Source organism: Glycine soja, chromosome 1 (assembly GCF_004193775.1).
Source record: "Glycine soja cultivar W05 chromosome 1, ASM419377v2, whole genome shotgun sequence".
NCBI classification, from domain to species: Eukaryota; Viridiplantae; Streptophyta; class Magnoliopsida; order Fabales; family Fabaceae; genus Glycine; species Glycine soja.
Genome location: NC_041002.1, coordinates 26383109 through 26397444, shown reverse-complemented (window position 1 = coordinate 26397444; position 14336 = coordinate 26383109). Strand labels below are relative to the sequence as shown.

The window sequence follows — 14336 nt, the reverse complement described above, 5'->3', positions numbered from 1 at the left end:
ACGACAATTGCTCTATCATAAGCAGAAGCAGAATGCATGGCTGCAACAAGTGTTGCGTGTGAAGCGACATGGCTCAAAAAAATTCTGCAAGACGTACAATAAGACTCCAAGACTCCAACAATTATTCATTGTGATAATATGTCAGCTATTGCAATGACTAAGAATCCAATATTCCACAGCCGTACAAAGCACATTGAGATTAGATACCACTTCATCAAAGAGCTTGTGGAACGTGGAGAAATCAAAATGGAGTTCTGCAAGACTGAAGAATAATTAGCATACATCTTCACCAAGCCAATTGCAACAGAGAAGTTCATCAAATTCAGAGACATGCTTAGAGTTCAAGACTTTTCTAGATTAAGGGGGAGTGTTGAAGATTAATCTAGAAAAGTGTAGATGTATAATTGGTAGTCCATTATCTAGAGAGTTCTACACCTATGGAGATGTTGTAGTGTGTAGAAACTTTTTGATGGATGTAGAAAAATATCTTATTATCTAAAGTCATAGAAGCACCTAGAACATTATAGAGATGGATGGTAGATGATAGATGAGTCTAGAAGACTCTAGGACTAAGTAGTATAGAAGTGTGTAGAAATCACCTATATAACCTATATAAAGGCATAAGTTGTAGCAAACCATGAAATGTAAGTAAAGAAGCTAATAAGCACATGTCAATTTTCTGAAAATTCATCCTCTTCCTACTTTCATCATTTCTATCATACATTTCTATCATATCCTTCCATAGAAAAAAGGCATAACCTTGTCCCATATCCTGTATTTAAAGGCTTGCTGGTTTTGTTGATGGTTATTGGGATGTTAGCAATCACTAACCTCGATATCTACTTCTCTTTTGCCTTAAAAAAAGAATAATACAAAATAATAATATACCATCACCAGAGAATTAACCGGCCGTTCCTTTAACTCTTGGAACAAAATTTGACCATGACTAAAGGCATAGATGTAAAATTCACATCTACTACATTCGGAATGCGTTTTGAGTGGATTATTACTTATTAATAATCGTCTTTTAGATGATGATATAATTTTTTTTTTTTGTCTTTGCAAAAATGTTTTTCCATTGGTGATTAATATAAATTTTTATATCTCAATTAAAGGATAAAAGAACTAAGTACTAATATTAAATTTTTTTTAACTTGTTTGGATTTTTGTTATTATTATTACATGTTTTGAATATTATCAGAGATGTGATATTTTAATTGCAAAAAATTATCTTACAATGATTTACTAAAATAACTTGCATGACTATTTTTCCTCTACTTTAGGTGTTCGAGACAATCAAGTAGTGGAACCATGCGATTAAAAATCTATGGCTCATATATATGGAACACATTATCTCTCAAAAGATTTTGTTCCCTGTTATACTCCTTTGTTCTAAAAAAATTCAAATCTTGGACTGGTTTATGATTCATGTCCTTTAATTAGTTATAGTGCTCGATCGATCAAGCCATTCGAATTTCAATCAATTCTTAATAATTATGTATAAATGTTAACTTATGATAATAATTTCTTACTTTGCCAAGCGTACGTAATTAAAATTAAAAGTTCTATGAAATGAAAGAATATTTTAAAGATAGATTCATTAAATAATGAAATAAAAATTAATTTGATATTTATTTATATTCAAATACAAGATCAAAACATTTTTTTTATATTCAAATTCTGAAAAAATATATGACCACAAACTAGTTTTTAATATAAAGAAAGTAGGACAGTGTTTTAAAATTTGGCTTCGGCCGGTCAATTGGACCAGGAACCATACCTATAGACGGTTCAAGTCCTTTATTCAATCGAATGTGCAATTCACAAACCAACCAACAATTGCATTAAATTGGTACCGAGCAAACCCCCAAAATTTTCTAAAATTAAACCTATTGGGCTTACTTTCCGGAGTTTTGTGTCTCCTTTGTACCTGCAATAGCTGGCTACAACTTTCTTTGTGTCCATTTTGTGCTTTGATTTAATAAAAATAAAATAATACAAAAACACTTCTCGTGTCATTGGACTCTCTTGGGTGATGGTTCACCACTTAGCTCATAATTAATTGATAAATGATACATATAAATTTATCTTAATTTTTATGTTACTCACACCACTTGTCATTTTTAATTGATTATATACAGCGTTAAATAAAGAAAGCTAAGATTATAAGTGAAACATACTTTATTATATTTTGAGAAAGAATTCTATATATAATATATTTTTGGTTCAAATATATTTTTAGTCATTATAATTTAATGTTTATTTGTTTTTTCTTTCAAAAAATATTTTTTTGCTTTTAGTCATCACAAATTATGATTGTTTTATTTTTCATTCTTTAAGCAGTCTAATAGCATTTTTTTTCCTATCCAGAATGTTATCTAAAGCGTTATACGACACTTGCATTCCTTAAGCTGAGGTTCGATCTCTGGCTTGGCTTGTGACAACTAAAAATACCACTTTACCATAAAAATGGGCCCACAGGTGAAAGGTTGATTAGACCTCCCTGTTATACTAAAAGAAATTGGTCACTTTTGGAGACATAAATACCTGCTAAATATTCTGGTGATGAAAACAATCCATGCTCATTTGCCAAAAAATAATATTTTTTTCATTGTTTTACCCGAGTTAATTAAATTTATTGTATAATAATAGTAAGTATTATTATTATTATTGAATATTAAGTTTAATTTTAACACCGAAGTAAAAAAAATATATAGTTGTAAATCAAATAATTCTCTAAAATTGCCTTTAAAAAGTTCTCTAATATTAATTATTTCCATACATACTAAATAGACATAGACATAGACATAATTTACAATTGTAAAGTTCGTATTATAAGCAATACAAATAATCTACTGTTATTCATGTCAACGTGGAGTATTTGTGTTATTTTCATTTATTGATTTATAATACCTTATTGTACACATTTATTTTCTTTTCGAGAGAGAACATTATTCTTTTATTCGTATAACTTTCTTATAGCATTTTTTAGAAAAACAAAATATTTCACTTGAGTTAACGCTTCAATATGTAAAAGCTGTAAATGTATAGGATCATTTGTTTTGATCATACAATGCTTCTAGATATCGATTTTTACTCTTTTCTCTTTTTTTTTTAAAAGGAAAAACATAATTTATTAATGAAACAGACTAAGCACAAGAAGAGTACTCTCTTGACCCTATAGCATCTAATAATATGAAATCCCCCACCCTTGCAATTTCATGCGTAATTACACCCCCACTCAAAACATAAATAGAATCCAACTTCAGCTCTACCAAGTGGGACACACAAAGTTCAAGACCTTCTTGTATTCCTATTTGATCTGATATAGCATCCACCGAGACAGGACATAATAAAGACTATGAAATAACCATGAAAGGACCAGATTAACAACATACTAAATACTAGCCAGAAATATGGTTCATAATAAACAGCGACATCAAAATCTTTCCTGTACAGAATGTCATACTTGAAAGAATAATCTTTCCTCTCTTTCAACCGAAAACAACATTTCTATTCCAACCCATATGGTGAATTTAGGAGGGAACTCAGTCAAACCACTGGCCTGAATACAAATGATGATAAACATTTTCTGTCACAACTATTATAAAAAATCAATGGAAAGAAAGATCAAGAATCTGTGGAAGTTGCAAAGAAAAAAAATTGACTCTTGGCAACTTGACATTTCTTTTTCAGCAAGATCTAAGAATCTGAATCAAACAGTATAAATGCAGCAGTTTCCATCATAGATCCCCGAGCAACTGCTTATAAAGAAAGAGAAATAATTAGAATCAAGGAAATTATGATAGAAAGAACGATTACCTTGATCTTCATGTACTGTTACCACATATTTCTCCCCAAAACCATAACAAGTGGCATTCCAATTACAGCCCTTATACAAATTTCAAGATCAAATATCAGATTAAATAACAGAAAGCCATGTTTAAAGTATGATAACATATTGTTACAACTTGAACCCAATAAAACACAGGACTGCATTTTCGTGTGACCCAAAACATAATCCAATCATATGCTAATTTACCCCTCCTGACCCACATCAGTACACAAAATAAAAGTGAAGATTAATCCTTTTTAAAATCCCGGATACAATAATTTTCCCTAACAATATGCATTATCTTTCACCCATTTGATCCAAAATATATCAGCTGATATAGTATTAAATATTAACCCTGTAATCAAATATCTGTAGCAATTCTGAGTGGGTTAGGTTAGTTAGTTCAAAACAGCTACCTTATATCTTGCCCATAGTTTCTGTAGCAATTATGAACCTACTATGATTAATTATACATGAAAAATAAAGAGATGCTCTATAAGAAGAAACCGAGACACAGCTTTTTTATACTGGATTGATCCTCGAGCAACATTCAAATAACAACAAACAGAACCCATTTAGAAGAAAAAAAAATGAACAGTACATCATTCAACCTTTCTAACACCATTGGATGCAATCATCTTCATAATACAGGCTGCAGCAGCACTCCCTTCAACATGGAACCAAGGTTTGGAGCCCTCCTTTGATCAATCTAAGGAGCTAAGCTGCGTTTGGTTCCTCTAAACACCACATGAAGAAGAAAAAAAGGTCAGTCAGGGAAAAAGTTGAAAGCGAGAAATCAAAGAGATGATTAACACCACGCAAAGAAGAAAATGAAGGTCTCTCTGAATTTGAATCTGAATTATAAAAAAAAAAAAAAAAAGCATTGAGCATGAGAAAGGGAGAGATTGCAACCTAAGCTGCAATGTTCTAAGTAGTGATTTAGTACGGAAATGAATCCCTAGAGGTGTAGTGTTATGGATGGATGGATTTGCTCTCGATGTTGGTCCTGCTCTAGTTCATTGTCTCGTCATGTTTGAAATAAGTTTGAGCAATATCAGAACATTGGGTACAGGCAATAACAATTTTCGTAGCAGTGTATTGGGTAATTGTCCTTCCATTTATTCATTTTTCTAAAAAGGCAAAGGAATATACGTATGAGTACTTGTACCCTGAAAATCTGAGAGATTCTTAGAAAAAAAAAAAAAAGGAATCTTGGAGTTGACTTTATATTGTCTGATCATATATAACAAAAACCTGACATACTGTAAAAGATTCTTGCACAGAATCTAGTACTTCAGACCTGACAAACTCAGGAATATGCTATACCTTTCAGCTTTACAACAAATATATTTCTCAGTAAAAAGGGTAAATAAAAAGTCAATAAGATTCTGATTCTTAGAAATTACCATATAATTCACATAATGTAATTCTTGCTTCTCTGTAACAGCTCAAGACATATTTTTCCTCTTAAGTAGCTCTATTACACAAAAAATGATTCCCTGTGTGGATTTTATTGGTATAGCAGATTTGAAATCTAATTTTGAATATTTTAAATGTAGTGTATCTTACTATTATAAAATCCTATTCGTGTATGGTTGTACTAATTTACATCTTAATACATGATATTTTAAATTATATACTATAACAGTCGAACTTGTACTGTGAAAAATATATGGAATAAGGAACCTAGACAAGTAATATCTAAATTTATTTGCAATGACTTATAGTATCTATAATATAGATTGTATATATATTATCCATGATCATAGAGGGTTACCATTAGCATTTCAATGTTTTGGGGCTTTTCAACACCTTCACAGAGTGCTTTGAGAGCAGCATGGCCATCCAATTCAACCCTCAAAAAGTGAAGATGAGGCAATCCAACCAAATTTTGTGAAAGCTCAGATATCCTAGATGAGCAATATGGGCCTCCATATTCCAAGAAAACATCTTAAATAGAACGACTAACTTAGTTTGTAGAAGGAAAAATATGGTATAAAAATGGCACCAAAAAGTTTATGGTCTGCATTGATGCTCACAATGTATGATTTGATCAACTAAAATGAGGAAATTGATAGGAAATCAATCATGTATCTTATGAGTACATCAAATCTTTGTAATATACAGATCCAAAGTAGAAAACTAACTCAATTGAGAAAAAGAAAATGTTTCTAATTTGTCAACCTCTTCATTAAAATTCAACTCATATATTACTTTTAAATCATGCCTAGATCACTAAAACCAAATGTAGCTGTTAAGGACCTGGATATTAGGAGCAAAGCCACCTTCTTTACCAACATTCATAGCATCATGTCTATACTTCTTTTAAATCACAGCCTGTAAGATAAACACATGAACACCTCAATTTATGACTACTAATAATAATGATTTTTCCTTTTAGTAAGAAAATCATAGATTACTTTTAAATAATTCTTAGATCACTAAAACCCAAAGTCCCTGGATATTAGGAGCAAAGCCAACTTCATTACAAACATTAGTAGCATCCTATCCGTACTTGATTCTTTTCTTCTCTTATCCTCCATTGTTGAGGTGTCTTGAAGGTTTTTGAAGAGGTTTTAGGTGGCTTCCTAATCTTTTTCCATTATCTTCTTCATTTTTTTCTTATGAACTCACTAGGTTTCTTATCTCTCCCTTCCCTCTTGCTCCATTTTTCATGTCCATGTTCTAGGAGAAGCTCAAGGTTCCAACTCAACTCATACTAATCTCTCTGCTTCTTTGTGTCAACCAAGAGGCAAGGGAAGAGTACTTGAGCTCTTAGGACCCATGTTTTGATGTTATGAAGATAAACTTCATTTATGTTCTAATTTTGTATATTTTTGTGTGAATTTCGTGTTCTGTACTTGTGTCGCTATGGATGATGCGTGTTGTATTTGTGAATTCTACATACCAAAAATGAGTTCCTTGACCCCAAAATCCTAGGAAAGCAAATATGATATGTCTCATTTGGAGTTGTATAGCATTTGAAATTAAAGTTTTAAGTTAGGGCAAGTTATGTATGTATGTTGCTCTATTTTTGAAGTTTTTAAATTTGAAGCTGGAATCTGTTGTTATGGACCTCAAAATCGAACTCGCTAGGTCCAAGAACCTAGGATTAGACATAAAATGCACCCCATTTGAGTTAGTATGAGTTGAGTTGGAACCTTGAGTTGGAACCTCTTCAAATCACAATTTCAAGTTTTCTCTTTTCTAGTAAATCCTATTCTGTTTTGCACAAACTGCATTTATGGGTTTGGTTTTTATAGATTTTGACCATGTAAATGAGTTCCTCGTGTTTGAAAACATAGGGTTTGATATACAATTTGCATGAATGGATTTGACAACTCTTAGAAATTAGAAAACAAGTTTTGTGAACTTTGTGAATTAAGTGCATGACAGTTTTGCATTAGGGTCAAATGGGAGTGGATTTAGGAAATTTCTAACTAAGTTCCTTACATTTGAAAACCTTGAGAAACATATATGGTTTGTCCTAAATGGATTTCTACATCAATGGGAAAGTTGATTTCAAAGTGGGCAATTATGTACAATTTCAAATGAGAATGTGTTATGAATGTGTATAATTGCATGGAATAAATTATGTGGATTATGGATTGAGTTGTTTAGTGTGATCGAGACTTTATTATGTGAAATTGGGGAATTTTTATGTTAAATGTTGTAAGACCAAATGAGTGTGACCATTTAGCAAAGCATTTTGCATGTTATGGATATGAGTTATTAATGATGTTTATTATGAACTATCGCGCTTTAGGATTGGGCCCGGGGGTGTGCGACCTTCAACAAAATATATTTTGAGTGTCTAGCAATGATTCAGTGACTAGATATGTGGTGATGATTGATTTTATAAAGTGGTATTTTCCACTTAAAAGGTCATGTTGATGATGACCCTAGAGAGATAAAAGGATTAGTTTCCATTCTCTCTTGATATGTTTGTGTGTGTGCACAATGGAAGATAATTGCAATCGGGAGCTTCATGAGGATCAACTTACATTATGAGGAGGGAACATACAAACAAGGTAGCAAGATTGTGTTAGAATTAAAGGGATTGGTGTCGGGAGTTGGGGCATGACCCTATACTTAGTGGAAATACACTCTCTAATGTCTATTTACAAGTACCAACACAACCTTCGTTCATACTTCTCATCATGAAGGACGAGTAAGGATTTGTTAGGTGAAGGTGGATGACATACAATAGCTACACTTGGGGACGATCTAAACGATTGAAAAGAACCTGAGGGAATGTTGAGTGGTGATAACTTGACTATGGGCATTTTTGATTAGTTTAGGGGTCTCACAAGCCTCACTTATCATTCCTGACTAGAGCGAAGTTGTATCCATGGTTTGTGAAAACGCCATGTCCTGTACCGGCATGTGATGTGTCCTCCTAATCATCATCCATATGTTACATAAGATCACGAAGGCCTGAGAGGTTTAGTGACAGTGCTGGGCCCAAGAAAAGAACAATGTGAGAGTAGAAATGTGGAATAGGATGTCGTGAGTGATGCATGCTAGTAAACCACACATGGTGGTTGTTAGGTCATTGTGTGGGACTTAATGTCTGTGTTTGTGGCTTTGAAAGGGATAGAGTACTCACTCCTATATTACCATTTTTAGGATCAGATGATGAGCACGACGTCAACTCCACCATTCTAAATTGATGCCATTGAGACATGGTGGAAGCATGATGATGCGCTCCATGTAGACTACTTCTATAGGTTCCTCCATTGCCATCGTGCACTGATGGACGTACTAGGATACAGACCTTGCATGGTTGACTTCTATGTTTGGTGGACCCAGCCTATGTTGTCTTACTATCGCTTCGTGACACCCGTGCCATAGATTGTCACTCATTTCAAGTTGCATTCACCGCTTGCAGATGATGTGATGTCCTTTACTGAATCTGATTCTTCATCTAAGGACACTAAGACCACTTCTCCTTCTTTGATGTCTCCCTGATCGGTGTTGCTTGAGTCTTAAGTACCACCTGGGGAGGACTTGGTGGATCTCGTGTTAAAGGGCGGGGGAGAGGATTTGGAGAAAGACACATCTTATGAGGAGGATTTTTTTTATAGACGAGGAGGACCTAATCATGGAGTTGGAGTTTATGGAGGAGATTTCTTCACATGATTCATCTTAGGAGTCTTGCTAGGAGACCTCTTACATTTGATTATACTTATTCTTTTGTGGATAAGATTGACTTTGGGCTTAGGTATAGGTGATTGCTTTGAGTCTTAAGTTTTTGCCCTTATGTGTATTTTGAGATGGGTAGACCTAGGCTCAAACATTTTATACTTATTTAGTCATTACTACTTTGCATTACTTATTTGGGGTTATATATGTTACTAGTTTCACCGAGACATACATGTTTGGCTAACTCTTTATGACACATGACACTTATTTATCTATATTTGGTGACCATGGAGGTTCACTTGATTATCGTTATCTATTATTTGAGCATGTATGATTTATTTATGTTTCTATCATACTCGTCAACTCGAAGTTTTAACACGTCAAGCAGTTAATACATTTTATTATGCACGTTTTAAGGATCAAAGGATGTTTTACGAAATTGGATTAGAAAGTTCTTATTTTCGCCAAAAAAAATTTCTATTTTTTAAAATATTTTTTGAGTTAACATTAATGAGAATTGAGGACTATCTTTTCATTAAGTAAATCAACAAGTTATTTTGAAAGGCTATATTTAAGGATGTTACACAATAAGGGCAAGATTAAATAGCGATAAAAAGGAAGAGTCGAGTTGTTGCTTTGGCTCAGACTACACGCGTGACTGAAGTTAAAAAAAAAAACAAATCCACATGAAATCCCTAAATGAAATAGGGAAAAATTAAATCAGGAACCACCAAAGCGTATCATATGATGATTAATTGAATCAGGGACCACTGATGCCTAAACAGGCAAGTTTTGACGTGTAAAATGTTAGTCGTCTTATACGACTAACTTTTGTATAGAAAACTTTTACAAAATGTATATATTTTCCCTAATTTATGGTTCTTTTTGTAGGATTGTAAATAAATTTTGCTTTGTTTTTATTTGTGCTCAATAGAAGCCTTGTGTATGGAATTAATGTCAATTTCTCTTCAATTTAAGGCAAAAAGGAGTTATTTTGAAGAAGTGCTAAAGTTGATGTCTCGCTAAGCGAACTCAATGCGCTTAGCGAGTGTCATCCGCTAAGCGAGGCATCAACGTGCTTATCGGATAGGAGGAATCTAGAAGGGAATCTGTCACGCAGGCACGCGCTCAGCGAGTCGTTTGTCACCTTCCAGGCTTAGTGCGAGTTTGGCGTTGAGCGATTATTCACTTACTCACGCTAAGCGCGAGAATGGCGCTAAGCGTGACGTCGAGGTCAGTGAGCCCTTTTTAAGCCGAGAATGCCACCACAACAAGGGCCTAGTCTCTATGACAGAATGACGAAGCTGGAAGAGACTCTTGCTCAGTTCATGCAAGTATCCATGTCCAATTTAAAGAGCACTGAGTCAGTCATCAAGAATCTAGAAGTCCAGGTGGGACAATTGGCAAAACAACTAGCAAACCGACCATCAAGCAGCTTTAGAGCCAACACAAAGAAGAATCCTAAGGAGGAGTGCAAGGTTGTTATGACTAGAAGCAACATGGTGAGCATGAATGAAGGTGAGAAGAGGATATATGAAGAAAAACAACAGCTAGTGACTGAACCAGAAATTGACCCAGTGGTGGAACCTTTGAGTGAGACTGAGGAAGAAGTGGAAGCAGAAGATGATCAACAAAAGGAGATACCAATAATAGTGAGTGAAAAAGAAATAAGTGAGAAGGAAAAGAAAGAAAAAGAAAGAGAGAAAATGAAAAAAATGAAAATGAAAAAGAGAATGAGATAAAAATAAGAGAAGAAAAAGACCAAGAGTGAGCTAGCTAGAGAAAAGAGAAAGGAGGCAAGTCTAAGCAAAGGGGAGGAGGTGCCATATCCATTGGTACCAACAAAGAAAGACAAGGAACGACATCTGGCTCGTTTCCTTGATATCTTCAAGAAATTGGAGATTACTATGCCCTTTGGAGAACCTCTTCAACAAATGTCGTTGTACTCTAATTTTTTAAAAGATATGCTCACACGGAAGAATAAGTACATTCACAGTGAAAACATCATTGTGGAAGGAAACTGCAGTGCTGTAATTCAGAGGATCCTTCCACCTAAGCACAAAGATCCTGGGAGTGTGACTATTCCGTGTTTAATTGGTGAAGTTTATGTTGGCAAGGCTCTTATTGATTTGGGAGCCAATATTAATTTGATGTCTCTTTCCATGTGCCGGAGGCTAGGAGAGTTGGAGATAATGTCGACTAGGATGACTTTACAATTAGCATATCGCTCCATCACCAGACCCTATGAAGTAATAGACGGTGTTTTGGTTCGGGTCAAACACCTTATCTTTCCTGATGACTTTGTGGTAATGGACATAAAGGAAGATACATATATTCCCTTAATTTTGGGATGTCCATTTATGGCTACTGCAAGCTGTGTAGTAGACATGGGAAAGAAGAAGCTAGAAATGGGTATTGAAGACCAAAAGATTAGCTTTGAGCTATTTGATGAAGAAAGGAAATTGCTGGACCAAAATGTTTGTCTAGAGGTGAAGGAGAGTGAAGAGAAGGTTCTGAAGAAGAGAACCAAGCTTGATCCAGGCTGACAAAGACTATGCGTCAAGCTAATGACGTTATCAGAGCGCTTACTGGGAGGCAACCCAGCCCTTTTTAATTTTGTTTTTCTTGCATTTAGTTAAGTTTGATTGCTTGTGATTGTTTGAACTCAACATGTTTAGTATTGGAAAAGGGGTTAAAAAAAAGCTTTTGTGAAGTTGTGGACAGAAAAATAACTTGAAATTTTTTTTGTTGTCCACTCGCTAAGCGCGCTCCTCGCGCTAAGCGCCATCTTCTTCACGCGCTAAGCGAGCTGTTGTTCGCGCTAAGCGCATTGACCCCTGATCATTGGTTGTATGGTCCCGCTAAGTGTGTGACCTGTGAGCTAAGCCTGCAAAACTCTCTATCCATTTAATTTTTGGAATTGGGCTAAGCGAGTCATCTCGCTAAGCGCACAAGTCTGGGCTCGTTAAGCGCGCTAACGCGCTAAGCACTACTCTTCTCTGTTTGATTAATTTCGAGAATTGGGCTAAGCGAGTGTTCTCGCTAAGCCCAATTCCTTCTCTGTTTGGAATAGCACTAAGTCAGACGGACGCACTAAGCATGAGCCACTACTGAATTTAAGGAGCATTTTATTCGCTAAGCGTGGCCTTGGCCCGCTAAGCGAGAGTTGCAGGACCAATCAGAGAGGCAGAACTTGCCCAGCGTGTACCTTCGCGCTAAGCCCAAAAACTTCTCTGGAATTTCATAATTTTGTATTGGGCTTAGCGAGCAGATCCGCTAAGCACATGAACTTTAAAACTCAAATGTCATGTTGACTCGCTTAGCGAGTCCATGCACTAAGCGAGTCATTCGCAACTGCTAGTAAATAAGGCAACTGCCTTAGGCAGTTGTCATTTTACTTCCTCTGAGCATTTTCTCTTCACCCTCTGCACAGTGCTTCAATCTCCCTGCATTACCTGCATTTTTTCTCCCTCTTTGCACTCATATTCAACATCACAAGTAAGCATCTTAACTTTTTTTATTGTATTTTCAAATTTCAAACTTTAGACTAGTTAACTTAGTAGTGTTAGGTTGAATTTCGTTAAATACTTAGTTCTGTTAGGTTAGTTGTTTGTTAGACTAGAATTAGGGTTTTATTGTGGATACAATGTGCTTGTTTTGATTAGGGTTATATGGCCTAATGGGTGCCTAAGTGGAGGGGTGAGAAGCCCCTACTTTTTATGGAAATCGCGATGAGCGCGCTAAGCGCCTTGCTGCGCTAAGCGAGTTCATCGTCTCTGTTGAACATCTGGATTTCCAGATGAACTCGCTAAGCGTGGCCCTATCCCGCTAAGCGCATTCATCTTCTTTGATTGAAAGTTTAATTGCTTATGAACTCGCTAAGCGCGTCTGTGCGCTAAGCGAGTAATGTGTTCTCAGACACTTAGAAATTTTTGTGTTTTGTTGTGTGCTAAGCGTGCCCTGTCACTCTAAGCGCAACTATCTCTCTATTTTTCAAATTGTTGGAATTGGGCTTAGCAAGCTTGCTCGCTAAGCTAGTGTTGTCCAATAGAGTATTCGCGCTAAGCGCGCCTTGCCGCGCTAAGCGCTAATCCTTCTTTGTTTTGAAAATTTATGGAATTGGGCTTAGCGAGCCTGCTCGCTAAGCCAATTCTGCAGGAAAAAAAAATTGGATTTGTGTTCACTCGCTAAGCGCGTGGCCATCATGCTTAGCACATGAGTCGTTTTTCCTATGGCACGCTAAGCGAGTCACTTGCGCTAAGCGCCCAGTCTAATTTTCAGTTTTATTTTGTGTTTTTTTTTTAATTTGAATAAATTCCTGTCTAATCTTGTGTTTTGATTCTTTTGTATTGCAGATGGATTCCTCTAAGAGAAAAACTATAGCTTCAACGTCTCTGGCCGGTTATGATAGATCAAGATTTGTATCACAGGAGGCCTGGGATCGTTACTCAGATAATGTGCTTGCTAGAAACATTCTGCCATAAAGAAATGTCAAGCTGTATATCAATGAGTTTGATGATTTCAGAAGAGAATTGATCAGAAGAAACTGGCATAAACAGCTGACTAACTTGACTGGGGGAAGCATTGATGTGACAATTGTGAAGGAATTCTATGCAAATCTTTATGTCCCAGATGACAAGTTTCCCAAGCAAGTTAGGGTTCGAGGGAACCTAATAAAATTTGATGTTGATTCCCTCAACACCTTCTTGGAGACTCCAGTGGTCGTGGAGCAAGGGGAGAGCTTACCTTTTTACTCCAGGTTTGCTAAACTGAGGCCTGATCCTCAGGAGCTTGCAGCCCGGCTGTGTATCCCTGGGAGGGGATTTGTTCTTAATGTTGAGGGTCTACCGTGGAAGCTCTTGAGGAAATATCTTACCACTCTGGCCCAAACCTAGAGTGTTCTATCTTATTCTAACTTGGCCCTGACATCCCATACTTCTGATCTTAATTTGGATAAGGCCAAGTTAGTCTACGGGCTTGTAATGAAGATGAATATGAACTTAGGTTCACTTATTTTTGGTCAGATTTCACTCATTGCTCAGTCTAACTCCTCGCAGCTTGAATTTCCAGCCCTGATTACTGCCTTGTGCAAGGCCTGAGGAGTCACCTCAAATTCTCTTACCTTTGAGTCACCAGCCCAACCATTAATTTGGCTTATATTAAGAAGAATTGTTGGAACCTGGATAAACCTTCAATCACTTTTCCAAGGACCCAGAAATCCATGGCTAGAAGATCTGAGGCCCCATCTACATCAGTTACCCCTGCTCCCCTTACATCAGCTCCATCTACTTTTGCTCTTCCTTCAGCACCAGCAGCTCCAGTTCTTCTAGGTCCCTCCACTCAGAGCTCAGAGCTC

The 14336-nt window shown here is 35.9% G+C and overlaps 1 protein-coding gene across 1 annotated transcript; it reads left to right on the top strand.

The window, feature by feature from the left end:
* The first annotated feature begins 10239 nt into the window (after positions 1–10239).
* LOC114418685 lies at positions 10240–13875 on the top strand. The gene is made up of 4 exons (XM_028384191.1): positions 10240–10651; positions 10943–11490; positions 13336–13437; positions 13540–13875. The coding sequence occupies exons 1-4, from the start codon at positions 10240–10242 to the stop codon at positions 13873–13875; spliced, it is 1398 nt and encodes a 465-aa protein (XP_028239992.1).
* Positions 13876–14336: the final 461 nt, after the last annotated feature.

Excerpts from the sequence above, each read along its gene's own strand:
- LOC114418685 (XM_028384191.1), top strand. The coding sequence starts at position 10,240 with ATGCCACCACAACAAGGGCCTAGTCTCTATGACAGAATGACGAAGCTG. Across the intron at positions 11,491-13,335 it reads TGAAGGAGAGTGAAGAGAAG|ATGGATTCCTCTAAGAGAAA; the intron begins GTTCTGAAGAAG and ends TTTGTATTGCAG. Across the intron at positions 13,438-13,539 it reads GGGATCGTTACTCAGATAAT|CTGACTAACTTGACTGGGGG; the intron begins GTGCTTGCTAGA and ends TGGCATAAACAG.